General features: G+C 36.4%; 1 protein-coding gene across 1 annotated transcript; it reads left to right on the top strand.

Annotated features, from left to right (window-relative positions):
- The first annotated feature begins 1,485 nt into the window (after nt 1-1,485).
- On the top strand, nt 1,486-16,631 carry LOC145765902 (carbohydrate sulfotransferase 3-like). The gene is made up of 5 exons (XM_082577568.1): nt 1,486-1,568; nt 11,263-11,461; nt 11,589-11,758; nt 14,748-14,856; nt 16,207-16,631. Exons 1-5 carry the CDS (start codon nt 1,522-1,524, stop codon nt 16,606-16,608), a joined length of 927 nt encoding a protein of 308 aa, XP_082433694.1. The 5' UTR covers nt 1,486-1,521; the 3' UTR covers nt 16,609-16,631.
- Nucleotides 16,632-18,942: the final 2,311 nt, after the last annotated feature.

Below are 18,942 nucleotides of genomic sequence, written 5' to 3'. Positions count from 1 at the left end.
TTTGTGAATCTGTTCATTCGCGGACCCTCAATACAAAATCAGTAAAAATGAATAAAACCGAATTTTGTTTATTTAAAAAAACTGAAAACCTCAAATCAATGGGACGGATGGGATTGCTTCTTATTGCATAAGTCATCAATTATCGGAATTATTTGTGAAAGGCAAACTCGTAAGTCAGGGTCCACGGAAAGTCTTGACCTGTATTTTGTCTTCATGTTGGTAAGACCTGAAAAATGCTGTATCACACAGTCATGTAGGTCGTGGAAAAAGGCAATAAAATTTTAGTTGCCTTTTGCGATAGCAATGGGTATTCCTCCACAACACTCAACCAGAAAGATGCAGTAGCTGTTTGATTGAAACTAAACATTAAACTACGATCAGATGATAACTCGGCTAATTCTTCTTTTTTGCGTCCTGACAGATCAGTCTTTGTAACAACAACAGGGGTTTAAAATCCAGTCAAAATTCTCATATGACTTTTTTGAAAAGTACTTCTTCAAGTGTGCAGAAAGCAATTCCAAAGGTTGTGTAACGTCAGAGAAAATCAACTCTGCATTAACTAAGAGTTTGTTGGTAATGTAGTCATACAGAACAGGCAACATATCCACAACATTATCATTTATCCTTGTTTTCCGTATGTTGAGTTTCTTTATGAATGCTGTTATTTTGTTTTGAGGAATACGAGAATTTTTCGTAAACAACTTTTTAACTGCAACGAAGGTGCAACAAATAAGATTTACGATACTGGATAGCAAAAGCTTTCGAAATCATTTAAGTTGTAAAGAATTGCGGCAATTATCTTTGACAAGATACGTACTGTGCAACGTATATGTGTGACTTTTTAATTTCTTGTCATATCGCCAGGAACCACCTGTGCAGTCGTCGCGGACCCCAGTTTAAGAAACCCTGCTTTAGGCTACCGCCAGCTATTTATGACGCACCACACATCCGCGGTTTTAATGGATTTTTAGTTACTGTATAAATTATTGATTTTGACTTCATGTATTTTCGTACTCTATTATCTGCTGAACTGGAAATTATGAAGTAGATTTACTAAAATCTCCCACAAACGTTACTGAACTGTATCAATTTGTTATGATGCAACACATATCTCATGATATCTGTCCTCCTTGTAAGTCGCTCTGTAAATCCAGTGCCTTGCAAAATTACTTTAGCGCTTATTTCAACATTATTTTTAGTAGACAAAGTTGCAAAACCGTATCGACTGCTTGTAATTTTTTTTTATTAAAATGATGTTTTAATACCAATATGTTTGCACTTTTTTCAGCTTTAATTATCGTGACGTACCATCGGTCAGGATCGAGCTTTCTCAGTCAGTACTTCAACCAAAGGAATGACACATTCTTCATATACGAACCGCTACTACCGTTCGGTCTTAACTGCACTAATGAATCTGATGACCGACCAAAAGTAGAATACTTGAGAAACCTTATTAAGTGTGAGTTAGAAGATCAAAAGGAGTTATCTAAAAAGTCTGGAGCTGTAAATGATGAAAAACTGATGGAGCTTGTGGAAGAAAACTGCTTTCGGAAGAATATGTGCTTCAGGTAACCGAAAGTGAAATGATTATTTATTTGCTTCAGATATGCATACATGTTACACAATACACATTCATATGGAATTACATGAGAAAAAAAAAAAAATCAAAGTAAGGAAAAATGCCCGTGCAAGGGAAAGACTGCAAACACCTCAATCTTCCTTGTACAACAATTCACAAGCAACATTATAAAATATTGATCTTAGATAAACATCAGTATTTAGCAGGACACAAATTAGATTATTTTTGGAGTCTGAGCAGCGTAACACAAAACTATACACATTTTTTCTCAACAGAGCATCAATAGTTAGTAGCCTACATTACAACGAACTTGTTGAGTGCTCACACTTTCATATCTATGTAAACCAAACACACTTCTATATGCCTTATTGTAAGTAACTTTAAATTTCCTTTTCCATTTAGCAGAGAAATTGGTCCACAAGTGTGAATTATAAAGAGGAATACAATAGAGAGAAGAGAGAAGTTCTTTTATTTGCATCAACAGCACATGTGGAAAAAACAATACAAGATTACAATGTGAACTAGGTTGTTTTAATGTTTGCTGACGATGATGGGAGTGGCAGAAGGACCGAACTGGTCATCAAGTCTGCCACACCCGTGTGGTGTCATAGCTTATTTGACATGGAACGGTGTCGGAGTTGAACGCAAATATATATTGTGTACATTACAAAATAAAAAACAATACACACACGAAATTTAACAGTACAATATAAAACAGGAATACAAGAAGCGATGCAGAAATACAAAATGGCATAGGCTATACATACAACACAGCATAGGATACTGGTAAGGAAAAAGCGAATATACAGTAATTAGCGAGATACGGTGAGAATAAGTAAAAACAGTTTGATGGCACTATACCAGTTACTTAATTTATACCCAGACATTAAGTGCAGTTTTAATTTTTTAGAAAACATACTAATTGTTTGAATTTTTCTTAGCTGTTCCGGTAATTTGTTCCAAGTGTTTGTTCCAAGAAATTTAATTGAGCGTTGACCAAGCTTTGTATGCATTCTTGGTTTAAAAAGTATATCTTTCTTAGCACCTCTGGTATTATAGTTATGAGTTTCATTACAAGGACGAAAGTACTCGGAAAAAATTGCTGGTAGATGTCCTTTATTGCTTTTATAAACAAACTTACATACTTCTATTAAAAACATGTCTTCGACTTGTAGCAAGTTGCTTTTATTGAACAGAGATTTGGTGGGAATTCTGTCCTTAATCTTGGTGAAGTTTAAACAGCGAATTATGCGATTGTGTACCAGATTTAAAGGATACAGTTCCGTTTTAGAAGCACGACCCCAACAGATGATACCATACATTAGGTGGGAGTGAACTAGAGCATAGTAAACTGCTTTTAATGTCTGGGAATTTACGCACTTTCTTAATCGTCATAGAGCACCACAGCTTTGAGAAAGTTTTGTTGAGATTATATTGATGTGCTGTTTCCATGATAACGACTCATCAAATGTTATTCCTAAGTATTTGTAGGTGTTTGTGCGTTGCAAACTGGTATTTTGAAAATTTATTTCTAGATTTAAATTTTCTCGAACAAACTTTGACCCAAACAACATGTATTTGGTTTTGCTTACATTAATTGTTAACTTGTTTGTATGCATCCAGCTTTGAATCATTAGGAGGTTAGAATTCACTTTTTCTTGCAATCTAGTAGGGCTTTTATCCTTAATACATAGTAGTGTATCATCAGCAAACAAACGAGTCTCAAATTCAGAAGCGTGATTAAGGTCATTAATGTAGATAATGAACAACAGTGGACCAAGAACTGAGCCTTGGGGTACACCACATTTGATTTCTTCATATTTAGAATTTGTAGTACCAATCTGCACAAACTGGTAACGGTGATTTAAGTAAGACTTTAATAAATTATAAGCATTTCCTCTAATGCCATAATAATCCAGTTTCTTTAAAAGGATTTCATGGTCAACAGTGTCAAATGCTTTGGCAAGGTCAATAAAGATACTACATGTAGTAAAACCATCATCGCAATTTTGTAGTAATTGTTCATAAATATCCGTAGCAGCTAATGTGGTTGAATGTCCACCTCTGAAACCAAACTGTTGTTGGGACAAAATATTGAATTTTTCAAAAAAATTTACTAACCTTTTATGAATGATTTTTTCAAAGATTTTGGAGAAACATGTTAAGATGGAAATAGGCCTGAATTGATTAACTTTGTTTTTTACTCCCCCTTTATGAAGGGGTATCACCCTTGCAATTTTATAGCTATCAGGGAATTTACCAATTGTCATAGATTCATTTATTATAGAAGCTAATAGGCTCAAAACACAGCTCGTTTTACATCCACACTACAATGTTTGACAAACGAAGGCACATTATTAGTGGCACAAGGCAGCCTAAAGGCTCCAATTGCTAAAATTACTACAATTACTGAATTACTAGAAGTGCTAGGCACCTCTGGTCTGAAGTAACATTTGGCCTGAGAAGTGAGCATTGCATAACCTATGTTGCTAGTTGTGGTTAGGTTGGTGGTTAACTGCTACAACTCTTCATCGACAGGGCTATCAAAACACACCAACCCGTCCAAATTGCTAAAAAATTCGACAAACTGTTAATCATTTGATTTTTGTACTGTCCATGGACTGCACTACCATATTTATTTATGTATAACTATATAAATATAACTATATTTATATATTTATAACTATATTTATCGATGTATATAACGCAATATTAGATCCTTTCATGCACGTCTTAAACCATTATGGTTTTGCCACCTTTTCCTTTTGTTGGTTTTGTTACTGTATTTCTTTTTCACAATATCATTTCTTTTGCATTCTGACAAAGAAAAATAAATTGAATTGAATTGCAAAAAAAAAACTGTGAAAACGTCAAACGAAACTACTATGCTACCTCTGTTGCTAAATTAAATTCTAAATAATTCGATACATTGCATTTGTAGAAACTTGATTTTATTGTCTTTTAAATAGTTTGGCCATCTGATAAGTCCACAGAAACAAATTGAGTTGAGAAGCCCTGCAAAAGTATGCAAAATTGCCAGGCCTTCAATGAAACGTTTTTAGCCCGAGGATAAGTATTCCCACAATCCCTTGTTAACTCTTATTTGTGTCTTCCACAATTTTTTGCCACAAGCCTTCATTTCCTTGATCTCTTATGAGGTCCTTTTGGATAAGATTCCAATCTTCTATCATCCGAGATTGAAGATGCTTTGAGACTACACCAAAAAGCAAACAGTGAGAAGCCAATATTTAGCCTGATTGTACAAGATATGCAGACTCTGCTCTATTCGTTGACGGAAGAAAGCTGATTGACAATGTTGTCTGCGGTCTGTTCTTCCTAATTTAGCACAATAGGTTGTGCGTACTTTTACACTACAATACAATAGGCCATGGCCCACTGCAGATAAGGCCAGATTTGTCACATTTTGAAGGATTTTATTAACAGGCTGACTCAAATTGTCTTAAACATTGCAGTTTCTACAACTAAAGTTCTTTCAGAAAATATTGTAAGAGGGTAACAAACATTTCCTTTATTAGTAATAAGTATTTAAAGCTTTGCACGATATCGTGAGCTTTCTTTGAGTTGATTGATAGTTATTAATCTTCATAAATGCCAACTGCAATACGAAATGAAACCTAAAGTTATCAGAAGTAGTTTTCTCCAAACTATCAACATTAACGTAAACGGAGAAAATAAACATTTTCTATAATTCAGTAGATTGTTTCTGATCTTTACTCAATGCACATTATAAAAAAATACGTCTTGGCAGGGCCATTGAGTGCATAATTGGGCCCGGTACCAAGCCAAACTTCGGGTCCCCTCAAAGTTTCAATTGGCAATGCACAAATAAATATACGTACGACCTGAATTTCACTTTCACAAATTTACTTTTTCTGCATAATTAGTGCAAACTATTATTTATCACATAGGTCCTCACAACAAGTACGGTGTGTGGAAGAAATAACATACATAAAATAATAACCGTTTTAAATACGTTTGCCTGCAGAAATGACAAACTTTAGAAAAGATTCTGAATACTTGGTGCAAAATAACCTACGTCTTTCTTTAGCATACGACTACAAAAATAATTGCCAATGCAGCAGCCAAAAGAAAGACCATGAAATTGTAATGATAAACGTTTATCAGGGGTGTAGTCAGGGGGGCGAGCAAAGAGAGCAATTGCCTCCCCTCGAAATATTTTAAAGTAACATTTCACACTCTATTACAGGATCATTTGACAAAGTTTTACTATCGATTTTGGCTGAAACAATGGCAATTTTAAGATATATTTTAAAAAAAATTCTGGGGGAGGACCCCAGTGAGTGCTCCACCTTCGATGAAACTCGTTGCCACTCCAGGCTCACTCACATATGAAAAAATACTTATTTGCCACCCCTGAAATTTTGTGCTGGCTGCACCCCTGATATTATATTTCCTACGTAAAATTTCAAGATTAATACTCGATCTTGCTTCACACCATCACATACACCAAAGGGATGAGAATTATGGTATCCCTACTTTACAATCATACATTATTTTGCATAAAAATACAAGAATTGTACAAATACCATAGGATCATTGAACAAGCTTCGAAAACTTTACTTGGTCAAATTCATTTGGACAGTCTAAACATATAGTACAGTAAATAAGTGTAGGCAATGGGTTTAGCAAAATGCAAGATAGTTAACCTATTGATTTTAAAAAATACACTTACAGAAGTTGAAGCCAAACTGATTGTCAGTCATACATAAAAAGACTCTAGTTATGAAAAACAAAATCCTTGAAAATTGTTGAATGTCATGTTGGCAAATGTGTATGGGCTACCACAATAACTACTGTTGTCTTTGTTGCTTTTCACAGCATGTACAATTTCAGAATACATGCAATAATTAGATGCATGTCCAAGATACATTGAAGAAATGACTAGAAAAAGGTAACATACAAAAATCATAAGAAGGTTTAATACTCTCAGTTGTGGTACCCAGCTGATTAATTAATACCAATTTTTTAACACATTGTTTTGAACATATCTACAGTGACGATCGGTGAGGGAAAGCAAGGAAAGCAGTGCTTACCTGAGCGAAAACTATGCAAAGTATAATGATTGAATTCTAGGTTTAACTTCTTATTATTTTTATCATGTCTATTTTAACTTGAAAATTACTGTATTCGTGACTAGAATTACTCGTAACGCTAGTGAGTAGTCTAAATCCTCACCAAACCGCATGTCTTGCCTATAAATGCCAATTAACGCAAACGCTTCTGTCAGAAACAATCACTGAGGCTCCAAGGTAAGCAACTATCAAACTTGCTTACCCAAATTCAAAAATGTCAAAAAACGCCTTCGTTTTATCCAATCATCACTCGTTTTGCAAAACGTCACCAGCTGCTTAGCCAATCAGATGTGTTATGGTGAGACCAGGTGAGTCTTGCTTTCCCAGTGACGTCAATGCATACATTCGCTAGAGCGGCTAGACTAACTCGTCAGAATGGTGCTCGTCACGGTACACCGCACAAGCATCATAATGCCGAAATAATTGTTGCTGTTTTTTTATGTCTCCTCGCCATGTACTGTACTTTAGCCTACTAGCTTTCATAGTCATGCCTTTGCCCTTTTTACAGCGTTGATGTAACGTTACTTCGTCAATGTACGTTCAGGTGCGGGTGCAATATTTAGTTTGTTAAGCTTCTATACGCAGGAGGCAAACTTATCCAGCTTTTTGTACAAATTGCTTGCGGTTGTAATGTTTAGACCTAAGTGTTAGTTTTTGTAGTGTAGGCCTAACTGAATATCTCAGAATGAATATTCATGACGAATTAAATATTTAGACAACTATTATTCCATGTCTAACACTGGATTTTGGTCCTGCAACGTTAAAATTAAGATTGTTCATGACTTCTAAACATTAAATGGATGTATGATCACGACAAAGGCGAAGCACAATTTGACAGATTTTTATGTTTGATTTGTTTTGAAAATGCTCTCAGAGCGCACCAAATTGGAAGTGTTTTTCAAAAATTTCTGGGGGAGGCCCCCCAGACCCCCCGCTGGAAGTGTTGCCTTCGGCAACACGCCTTCGGGCTTCGCCCGACGGTTACGCCCTTCGTGCCTAGGCCTACTACCTTGCTGCAGCATATTTACAAGTTGCTTTCCCAACGGTTTAAGCCACCGAACGTCACTGCATATCTACAACGCAAAGGTACAAAAACCAACAAAAGTATATATCACGTTCCTATCTTGTAGAAGGGTTTGGATACAATGCATCATTGTTCATCACGAAGAGCACTTCTTAGTCTTACAGCATTTTTATAACAAAAGTAGAACACTCCTAATGCAGTAAGCTACATACTCACCATGGCACTGAGGTTTAACACCAAGGTCTACTGAAATCTGTACATGCCAACAATACCAGCTCCACCAGTCACTCTAACTCCATCAACAGATAACGAGAGAGGTGAACAGGTGGCAGACAAAAACTTTCTAATTACTTTTATGTTCATACTTGTCACTTAAATACTTTTGTAGTAAGTATTAATTCTTTCAACTTTGTCTTGTTTTGAAGCTGTTCTTGAACTCCTTGTGTTTTTGCTTCTTGTTTTTATATGAGGCAAAGCTTCTTTATTAATGAAGTAAAACCCGGTCAAATGCTGAGTCATTTTCAAACCACTGATATTTTATTAAGAAATTGGAATGCCTTTCTACCACCAGAAAGTGGTCCATCACCATGAATATGCTTAAAAGCAACTTCATTCCTTTGTTCAACATTACACAACTGAACTTTCCCTTCTATTTTTCTGTTCTTTTTTTGATGAATGAACTTTCCACGAAAGGACACAATCATTTAAATACAAAATTATAACTTTCAAAAATGTTTGTAATGGCCCTGATTAACTGTAACAGCAAAAATTCTGCATCTAAATGGTGATTGCTATGAACTACGAATAAAACTAGATAAAAGTTTTCGCTAAGCACCTTGGTATAACGAGGATTTCTAAAAGTACCCCACTTTTGAGACGATGTTTCAGCCTAACACTTACCAGCAAAAAATAAACTTGTTGCTTCAGGATGTTTACAAACGAGTTTAATTAAAAAAGTAATGGCATTTAAAAAAGTTTTTTCTAATAGACTCACTTTTTAACATATCCATCATGTATTTTTGTTTTTAAAAACACAGCTCCTAAATGTCAAAAAGCTGTTTATGGTAAATATAACACAGTGGTACTTTGTTGGCTATTGTTGCCGCAAAAGTGTTTTAGCTTGTAAAAACATTAATGATTTTGTTAGATTTGTTTCAATGTTAATATTATGTTAAGATTAACTTGATTGAGCAGTCTTTGACCCATTGTAGATTTAAAAGCATTTCTAACTCCTTCAATCCTATTTATTTCCAGTAGATTTAGTCTAAGTCTAAATTACCATAGTCCAAGTCTAAATTACCATGTTGTACGGTACCGGTATATCGCGATTTCGGGTATTGAACCATTTTCAGTGTCACACAACTCCATAACCAGCACATTAAAATTTACAGCAGTTCAGTTTATAAAAAGGCTGAATGAAAATGACTGTGGCTATCATTCCCATACAAGGGTTGCCAGACATGGAATTCTGCCCAATTTTGAGAAAATACTTTAGCCTACGTTAAATTGCCCACTCCATTTTTTTTATAAAGTGTAGCACACTGCAAAAACTTAATCCACATACAGTCAAGTTACTACAATTTTTCATGCATATTACAAAGTATTTGACTTGCGATAACTTGAAAAGATCCAGTGTCTAAATATACCGTACTTGGAGCAAAACTAAAGTTCTTGATTTTTCATCATTGCAGTGCAGTGTTAAACACTTGTCATGCAGCCACTTAAAAAATGTGGGCATAAAAAGATCTGGGGGCTTGATTTAATTCTTTCAATTCTGATCACTTTCACAAAAGCATGGCTAATAAAACCTACTGAGACACTGTCATTTTGAATAAACCATGCCATAATAGCAACCACAAAAATGACTGCAATGATGAATGATGAGTTTTTTTATGATGAAATCAGCACCTGTCAGTTAGGCAATTAGGCATACTTTAAAGCTTGGAAAAACTTAAAAGGTATAGTTTTTGCATAGTGAAAATAAAACAGTCATACTTGTTTGACATATCATTGGGCTATGTTAGCTAAAGCAGTAGACACTAGACAAGGCACTCTAACAGCTGCAAGGTATTATTATACGGTATCTGTTAAACATACCCAAAGATTAAATTGGTGAATGCCTAACCTATTCTGGTATACCTATGCCTGTTGAACTGCCCAGGTACTTTTCAGTTTTAACTATCAACTAAGCAGCTTCAAAAAAAAACAGACCCATCACCAGTGGTTTGAACTGCTGGACTTGGCTGGGTTGCATTGATCAAAAGTCTCACCAAATAGCCAGTTGAGTAATGTGGGAGTGGCAAACAAATCATGTTTAGTTAACTCTAGTTAAAATAACAATAACACATGAACTTTTTATCAATGAACTGCTTTTAACTTTTCTTTAGCAATCGCTATCTTTTCGAGTATCCTGCCACATTTTGCCAGCAACTCAGACTGTTAATGTTTCAAAGAAAAATGTGACAAATCAGGCCAGACACTAGAGGGGGCCATGAATAGGCCTACTTTAAAATCTACAACATCTTTTTTTTTGTTTCCAGGATCGTATTTATGCGACATCTTTTATTGAACCCTTCTTCTTTCACAGTCAAAAGGAATGGGTGTCTGTTTCTGTTTTTCCCTCCGATGACCAGTGGCAGTGCTTGGACTACATGTTACAGCATGTGTCATGAAGCTATGGCATTGATTGATCATCCAGTTATCACAAACCATAGGCTACACACAGCTTGGCACTCGTTGTTATGCGCAGATTTCTGAATAGTGATAACTAGACATAGCCTATCTAACTCAAATACAGTAACTAAAATACTTGTCAAAAAAGCCTTTAGTTGGTCTGATGATGGTTAGAGAAATATTAAGAAGCTTCTGATGTTAAGTTTCGGTTAAATTGACATTTTTGTTACTGTATTCTTTTTTTTGTATTGAGCGTCTTGGAAAAAGTCCAACATAATTATCTGGCATTGCTACATGCCTGTATTCAAACTTGAAACGAAACATTTACAAACCAGATAACCAGTCGAAAATAACGAAACTAATCCTTATTGAATGCTGACAAGTTTGGGTGTTGTTCATCAAGAGAATTATCGTTTCTAGCACTAGTTGCAATGTTCATCTGATGAAAAATTTTGAAAAATTAAATAAATTATTATCAACGCACCACGTCAGAAAGTTGCTTTATCAACATCACGTCAAAACAATGTAATGTACTCAACCAGAATGATGGAAATCTTCGAAATTCTGTTTAATGTTGAAAGTTTTTACGTAATCTAACGTGGAAAGTAACCGCTCACACATCTTGCCAATCTTTAAAATAATGTGTGTGTCATTTTTTCTTGCCTTCAACCGCAGTGCAGTATATAAATTTGTAAATTTTATTTTGTATATTATTCGCTCTGAGAATGCGCATTGTCATGGTGCGCGAAACGTCAGTGCAGCAAAAAATCAGTCTGTTTGTTGTTGCTTTTACTTTCACTTTCATCAGATGAACGTTGCAGCTTTTACTGTGGGATACAAATATATTTTCTTTGACTATTTTTAAATTGCAGAAACAAAATGAGATCTTTGTGCACAAAGGAATTCTGTAAGGTAAAACATACTCCAACTTGCGTCCTATGCGAGCCGGTAAACACAACTCTGGCCTCCGAAAAGTGCGCATTAGCGGATATTGTTGTCATCAAAGTCATTCGAGTCTGCAGCATTAAAAATTTGAAACCGTTACTTGAAGATCCACAACTTGATGTAAAGGTAACAGAACAAACGCAGTAAAACGCTTTGAATAATCATACAACAAGAATGTTAACTGCTTCATGACAGCAACTTGTCTTTGTGGTAGGCTAAATAGTTTTAGTTTTCAAACTTTTTTTATTATTAGATTCTTGAACTCATTCGAGATCCAAGAGGAGTCCACGCTTCAAGGGAGAAACTGGAAAAAGAATACCTTAGTCAAGATGTTTCATCTACTTGCAATAAAATAGTTAAAAACCGTGAATTAGTAAAAAGAAGTGAAAATCAATGGATAAAGGAAAACTACAGAATACTAAGGTAAGTTTTAAAATTCATTAGAAGTAACCAAATTTACCAATTTACGACCAATTACTTTGTACTGAATACTGGTGATACGTTCCACTAATAACTTGTGAGAAATGATTGTTGTGATGAATATGCAAGTACCACACTCAGAGCCATTGAAAGGTTAATTTGGGCCCGGTACCGATGAGATCCTCGGTCCCCAAATCAATACACTTCTGAAAGAAATGCGCAATATTCAAAGAATACGCGAAGGTTTCTTCAAGTTCTGTGAGCCTTTGAGAAGGTTATGGGCTCCTAAAGTCATCTCGTGCCCGGGTCACAAAGTACTTCCTGGAATCCCTTGTCAATGCTATTGACCACTGTTGATCCCAAAGAATATCTACCTGTGCTTCTAACTAACATCGTTAATCTGTAAATAGCCCAGACACCGTGCAGAAGCCTTCAGAACTGAAGGATGAAGTCGATTGCAAATAAACAATTACTTGGATGCTATATTTGCCCAAAATGGATCTTCTGGTGTTTTCATTCACTTGTTTCAGTGTTCAAGTTTTTTTTTTTTTTATTATGAGAAGCTTTAATATGTGAAAACATTAGCATTTTATAAAGCAATGTGCAAACACATCTCATTAGTTCAAACATTGAATGGAATTTTCTATAAGCTAAGCAGATTCAATAGGGTTCATTTGCGGGTGGATGCTACTATATTAGCTATCAACATGGTAACATTCAGATTGCAGGATGAAAAAAAGCACTAATCAGTAAAATAATTGAACACTTGATTTTTTTAAGCAAATGTAGAACCTAAGTTCCTTTTTATCTGCAATCAACATCAGCTTTTAGTTCTGAAGACTTGTGTATCTAGGGCCTTTCTAGGCCATCAATTTTTTGATTAATCTTATATATCATTTTTTCTATTTTACGCATTTCAAGTATTTTAATGGACAAGCGCATCTTAATTGTAATGTTATAGACCGATATCTCTAAAAAGTCTACATGAGTTGTTATCTCATAGTTTAGATCAGGGGCCACCAAACTTTTTTCTCTGAGGGCCGAGTTGCTGCGAGATTAACAGCTGCGGGCCAGATGCAAATTGCGAAAAGATATAGGCCTACAACTATTTAGAATCTTCATTGACTTGAATTGAGCACAATAAATAGCAAAGTTGTGATGAGAATCGAAAGGTTGCTGGAAAAGTTATCACTTGCTGTGATACACTACAGGGCATCGTGCTCTTGAAAAAACATTACATCTTTCCAAATTTGGCCTAGGGTGTCCCCATTTGCAGGGAATGGGATGGGATGGAATGGAAGACAGATTTTGGGATGGAAGATGGAAAATGTCAAGAATGGAAGATCTTGATGACGGTATGGAAGACAATTTTCCATCATTTCATCCCAATTCTATCATTAACTTTCTAACGCTTTATCAAAACATGCAAAATATTACGTTGCTTGCTGAAATAATTCGATTTTCGGTTCGTATTAAACCAACGCCTAACACCAAACGGTACGTAATCCTTAGGAAAGTACTGCTGTTAAATTTTTAGCTTAAATTTAGCCTGTGGTTTTTAGGTTTATTTGTGGCATATTCAACGTGGAGATCACAAAATGTGAAGATGGAAGAAATTTCTGAGATGGAATGGAAAATTTCTAAGATGGAATGGAAGAAAATTTCAGGATGGAAGATGGAAAAAGCGTCTTCCATTCCATCCCATACCCTGCCCATTTGTGGTGGCCTAATAATAAATACAGAACACCAACATGTAGGCTGCCTGGTGGAAAAATGTACAAATTCAACATACAACAACGAACTATAAGAACGAACAATTTTAACAAAGAAGTCTCTATTAGTGGAGAGTGGGCCTAGTCGGAAAGTTTTTTTTTTAAAGTGAAATTTAAAACAATTGGTGCATAACCTGACAACTTGAAGCGGCTTAAATTATCATCTATGGTGTCCTCTATCATACAACCAAAAATAAGTATTGAGTCAATTCAGCTTTTAATGAAAATTTAAAATAAACAAACATACAATTGATTTTTCAACTAACCCCATGCCTGGGGTTAGTTGAAAAACGTCAGTTTAGTGCCCACTAATGAACTGGATACTCTTTTTTCATCCAAAAAACATTTACATGGAGTTGTAAGCAAATATGTTTACTTGCTTTAACATTAAAATGCAATGAATTCTACATCTAATCACCGTAAAAACATTTTTAATAAACGCATTGTTAAAACTTGTAATGCCGCATATATAGCACTTTCCAAGTTATTCAAATTAAAATTTTACAATGTATGTCTGCTTAAAACAAGTACATTGGAGCTTATACTACACCACGACGATATACTCGTAACATACTACATAGTCATACCGCTATCAAAACATTTTCCAACTAGCCCCACCCACTATTTTCCAACTAGCCCCATTAGCATATGACAAACTATTTTCCTAAAATATTCAAGCATAGTGCATTGGACTAAAATTTGTTTATTTTTTAGTGTTGTAAAACACCTATAGCTGACACACACCAAAAAACTTGTGCCTATCTTTAACGATATCGACGCATAAGATGTTTTTTAATACGCCAAAAAATTTACTTCGAAAGTAAGAAAACACAAAAATGTCAGCCAAACAAACATACCTTGACTCAACAAATCGAAACTAACATGGATTATGTGTTTTTATAAACTACTTCACATGTTTGCAGTAAACATTTAAAAAAGTTATGGAGAGTTAAAAAAATGATCATTTTTTAACTAACCCTGCCTTCCAACTAATCCCACTCTCCCCTACACAAAAAGGCAAAGCCAAAGACGGTTGCTAATACCAAGGGAAGCACATGTACAGAATTGTAGTGCAGCTGTAATTTCCGCAGCAAGTGGCGGGCCGGATGAAATCAGTTTGCGGGCCGGTCCTGGCCCGCGGACCGTAGTTTGGTGACCCTTGGTTTAGATTAATTGTTTTGTTTTCACCAAAAAGCAGCAATATTATTTCATTGACGCAGATACGAAGATCTATGTCAGTATCCTCTCAAAATGGGTCATCAGATTTATCAGTTTGTTGGTCTCAAAATGACGTCAGCGATGGAACAATGGATCATAGCAAATACCCAGGTAAAAACCCTAACCAAGCTAATGCAGTAGAAACCACCTAAGCCGACAGCGGATAACTCGACGTTCCGTTTAACTCGACGCTTTTTTTCTGGACCCAGCAAAACGCCATTTGTTTCGTACATAGGCAGGGTTGGCTAAGTTGACACCGGATATCTCGACGTTCCCACTAGTTTGACATCTTTTTCACGGTTCCCACAAAGGGAATTTCGTGTCGACAATTTCGAGGTGTCAAACTGAATGTTATGCTTGAATTGCGGATGTTTGGCTTCCCACTGAACGTTTTGCTATGAATAGATTTGCGGCTAAGCACCACGTTTCACAGTTTGAGTCTTTATTTCAACTTTTCCCAGATGTACAATTGCAAGATTCAATTTGCTTATTTCTAAAAAAAAAAAAACGGTTTACGTTTATTGAAAAAATACCATACGGCTGCTGCGAGTTGCAATTTTGGATAATGTCAGGAAGATTTATCAAACAAAAATGCTTAACTTTGCAAAAAAAAATACGATATTGTTACAAGACATGAAAGTAGAGAAAAAAAAATCAAAACAATTTTTTGATAAATTTTTCCCACTTATCACAATCATGTCTGGCGTCATTTTTATCATTTCAGTTCAGTTTGCTTTTATTTTTGACCATCACAACGAAAAAACAATATACGACAAACATAGCAGAGATCTATCAAAGCAACTATTGCCTTCAGTAACAAGAGATAATCCGCTCATTAATGAAAAATCAAGCAATCATTTTCCGCTTTTCAGACGGGATGTTCTGCGATGCCTGTTCGTTTTATGACAGCATCGTATTCTCATTCCAAACTCGTTCTCACTTGCGCAGATGAATAGCGTCTACTATAGTAATAAGCAAAAATACACAGAGTTTTTCTTATTTGGGTGGAAAATTCATGCTTTACTTAACTCGTCGTTCCGCCTAACTTGACGGCTTTTTTGATACCCCTTTAGGGCGGTTTCTTCTGTATCTAGAAATTCTATTTTTATAATATTATGCTATGAAGTGCTATCACAGCATGGGAATAAGATGTGCTGTTCTAAACTAAAGAGTTACGTATAAGAACTAGTTTAGTGGCATTTTTGAAAGTTAATTAATATATTGCTATAATTAAAAGCTTAGCCGATGTTCATTAGATAATGGTGCGTGGCTTAGCCTAGCCTACCGTAAGTTTGTAAAACTTCAAACTTAATTTTTGTAGATGAAGATCTTTGTTAAGGAAATTCTTCAATTCAGTGCTGATAATATATGTGCTATCGCTACCAGTTGTAATAAAAGTGTTGCATTACGACAAAAAGTAGCAAAATTGAAACCATATTACTAACATTAATTATTTTTAAGGGAGATCTCTCGTATTCTTTGGACATCCGAGCCCACATGCTTGTTCAAGAAATTAAATTTGATAGAATCTTCAAGAGTAGATTACAAAGCGCGAGTGAAACAGATCATATTTTTACTTTCCCAAACTTTTCAAAGATTCTAGATGAGGAACCCATCAAGGAAACTATTTTTAATGATCCTTACACCACTATTCGTAATTCTAGCGCCAACTGGCGAAAGTGGACTACAGAAATGGATTTTCGCGCAGTGGCATCAGTACAAAGAGTTTGTTTAATAATGATGTCAACTTTCCATTATTTGCCAATTCTGGATAGAGACCAACTCAAGGACTCATCAACTGCTGTAATACAGAAATTCTGTCCTAGTGTTGAACTTACGCTTAGAAAAAGTACTGATTGTTAATATTTTGTATTGAGGGAAATACACTACAGCAGGGGTCTGCAAATAATGGGTCGCAACCCAAATTTGGGTCGCGAGATCATTCACAGTGGGTCGCAAAACGGTTTAAAATTACCATAAATATAACTTGTATGGCAAAAATAAATACAATCATATAGTCTTTAATGTGCTGAGTTTCGTACAATTTGGTATGCTACAAGAAAATTTATACTTTCGATTGTAGTACAGTAGTTAAGCCCACGGTTATATATATAGCCTGGAAGACAGCTTGGGCCAGGGCATGAAAACTCTCTCAGCCTATCTCCGGAAATGGCGACTGAAACTTAGCGAAAACAAAACTTTGGCGGCAGCTTTCCACCTATACAATCGGGAAGCTGATCGTGAGCTACATGTTTAGAACAATGGAAAACCTCTGACCTTCTGCCCCGAACCAAAATATCTTGGGGTGACACTAGACAGATCGTACACATACCGCCACCATTTGGTGTCACTGCGCAAGAAAATTACATCCCACGCTGCACTACTCAAGCGCCTGGCAGGCTACAGCTGGGGGGCGAGGGCTGGCACTTTGCGTATAGCAGCCTTAGCCCTTGTCTACTCCTCAGCAGAGTACTGTGCACCTGTTTGGTGCTGCAGAGCACACTGCCATAACATCGACACTGCCATAAACAGCGCCCTGCGCACAGTTACCGGATGCCTGTGTCCCACACCATTGGATAATTTTGCCATTCTCGCTGGCATCCAACCTTCTGAGCTTTGTCGCGAAGAAGCCACTTTGTTTCTTGGCCGACGGGCACTAAAGCCTAACCATCTTCTCCACCACAAGATCTCTGCTTCCCCAAACCAACACCCCAGTCGACTGAAGTCAAGACAACCATTCGTGCCAGCCGCTCAACTTCTGATCAACGCAGCAGATGAACTTCATCTCTGCGGCTACTTGGGCGGACTATAAATGGAATTATGAAAGGATGTCAAGTACCACCGGACTTCATTCGATCATCCCCAACGCCGACACATGCCCCATCGCCCTGACACTACAAAGACAAGCATGGGTGCGCTTCAACCGTCTTCGTACGGGCGTCGGGCTTTTCCGGTCAACCATGCGCCATTGGGGAATTGGCCTCTTCCTCCTCCTGTGAATGTGGTGCCGAGGAACAGACTGCAGACCACATCATCAATAACTGTACCATCTTCAAGCCACCTAACGGAGTGGAAGGTCTGCGTGTCATGGATGATGAAACTAATTGCTGGCTGCACTCTAATAGCCTTCCAGTGTAGTCCTGGAACATCTTGAGTCTGGGCTGGTAAAAGGATAAAGTAGACCCTCGGCCCCAGAGGCTTGCACGACGACGAAGCGCACGGTTAATGGGTCCACCCGCTTATTAAGCCCAATTTGGTCCATTCCGGAATTACTGAAGGTATAGGAGTGGTAGAAAATTGTCTCCCGTAGCCAAAATCGTTCGGTCCCGATGTGGCCTTAATAAGTGGGGACGACCGTATTGAAATTGATATTAATTTGCAAAGTGTTTTGCGCAAAGTTATATGCTTCCGAAACGTTTGGGTCGCGAAGACTTCGAACGATTGCTTTTTGGGTCGCACCAAAAAGTATTTGCGGACCCCTGCACTACAGTTTGAAAAATAAGCAATAATCTAGCCTTCTAGATAATTTTTAGAGTAGCCTACCTTGTGGTAAAAACGAAAGCTAAAAGCAGTGGAAAGAGTCCTTTTCAGAGAAAAATAAATACTAAGAGCACCACTTCCTAATTTAACTGTGTTGGTGAGTTTGGGAGCCGAATGTATCAGATTGTCAGCGTAAAAAAGGGATGTTTCGGCCTGTCGCTTTTTTTTTCTTCTTACTTTTGGCAAGAATGCAGGCATTAAAAAGCCGCTCTTTAATTCACTGAAATTTATTTATTTAATTACTTCTGATTGCGCGAAAGTAATGCTTTGCTCAATGGATTCCGATCCGTGCAGAACAAAACATTTCTTTAAAGTTTATTTGTTTGTGAAAATCACGCTGTTTAATCGTATGTTTTATTTCTCTGCTCATCCTGTTTTAATAGTTGTCTGTTTTATAAATGTCTTTCGAACTACTGTACAATACTCCCAAATACAACGTGGTTAGTTATGTAGTTCAAATGTTGCAACTGCGACAAATCCTTGTATGTATGTTCGCCTTCGTATGTCTAAATTCTATAAAATCTGAGACAAGACCTCTAACACCAAATTCGCTTTTAATTCCATTCTATACACAACATGAATTGCTGTATATCTAGATTTCGAGTATTAAACTCTCTTGAGTGCAGCTTGAATAGCGACTGAATAAACACTACGATG

Source organism: Aplidium turbinatum, chromosome 3 (assembly GCF_918807975.1).
Source record: "Aplidium turbinatum chromosome 3, kaAplTurb1.1, whole genome shotgun sequence".
Taxonomy (NCBI): domain Eukaryota; kingdom Metazoa; phylum Chordata; class Ascidiacea; order Aplousobranchia; family Polyclinidae; genus Aplidium; species Aplidium turbinatum.
Note: the sequence above shows the minus strand (reverse complement) of the source record. Positions and strands in the feature narration are given on the sequence as shown.

What these genes read in the sequence shown, in the direction of transcription:
- LOC145765902 (XM_082577568.1), top strand. Translation starts at nt 1,522, where the DNA reads ATGGAGCTTGTGGAAGAAAACTGCTTTCGGAAGAATATGTGCTTCAG. An exon ending in GAAAACTACAGAATACTAAG is followed by an intron (nt 11,759 to 14,747) that starts GTAAGTTTTAAA and finishes TCATTGACGCAG; the next exon opens with ATACGAAGATCTATGTCAGT. An exon ending in GGATCATAGCAAATACCCAG is followed by an intron (nt 14,857 to 16,206) that starts GTAAAAACCCTA and finishes ATTATTTTTAAG; the next exon opens with GGAGATCTCTCGTATTCTTT.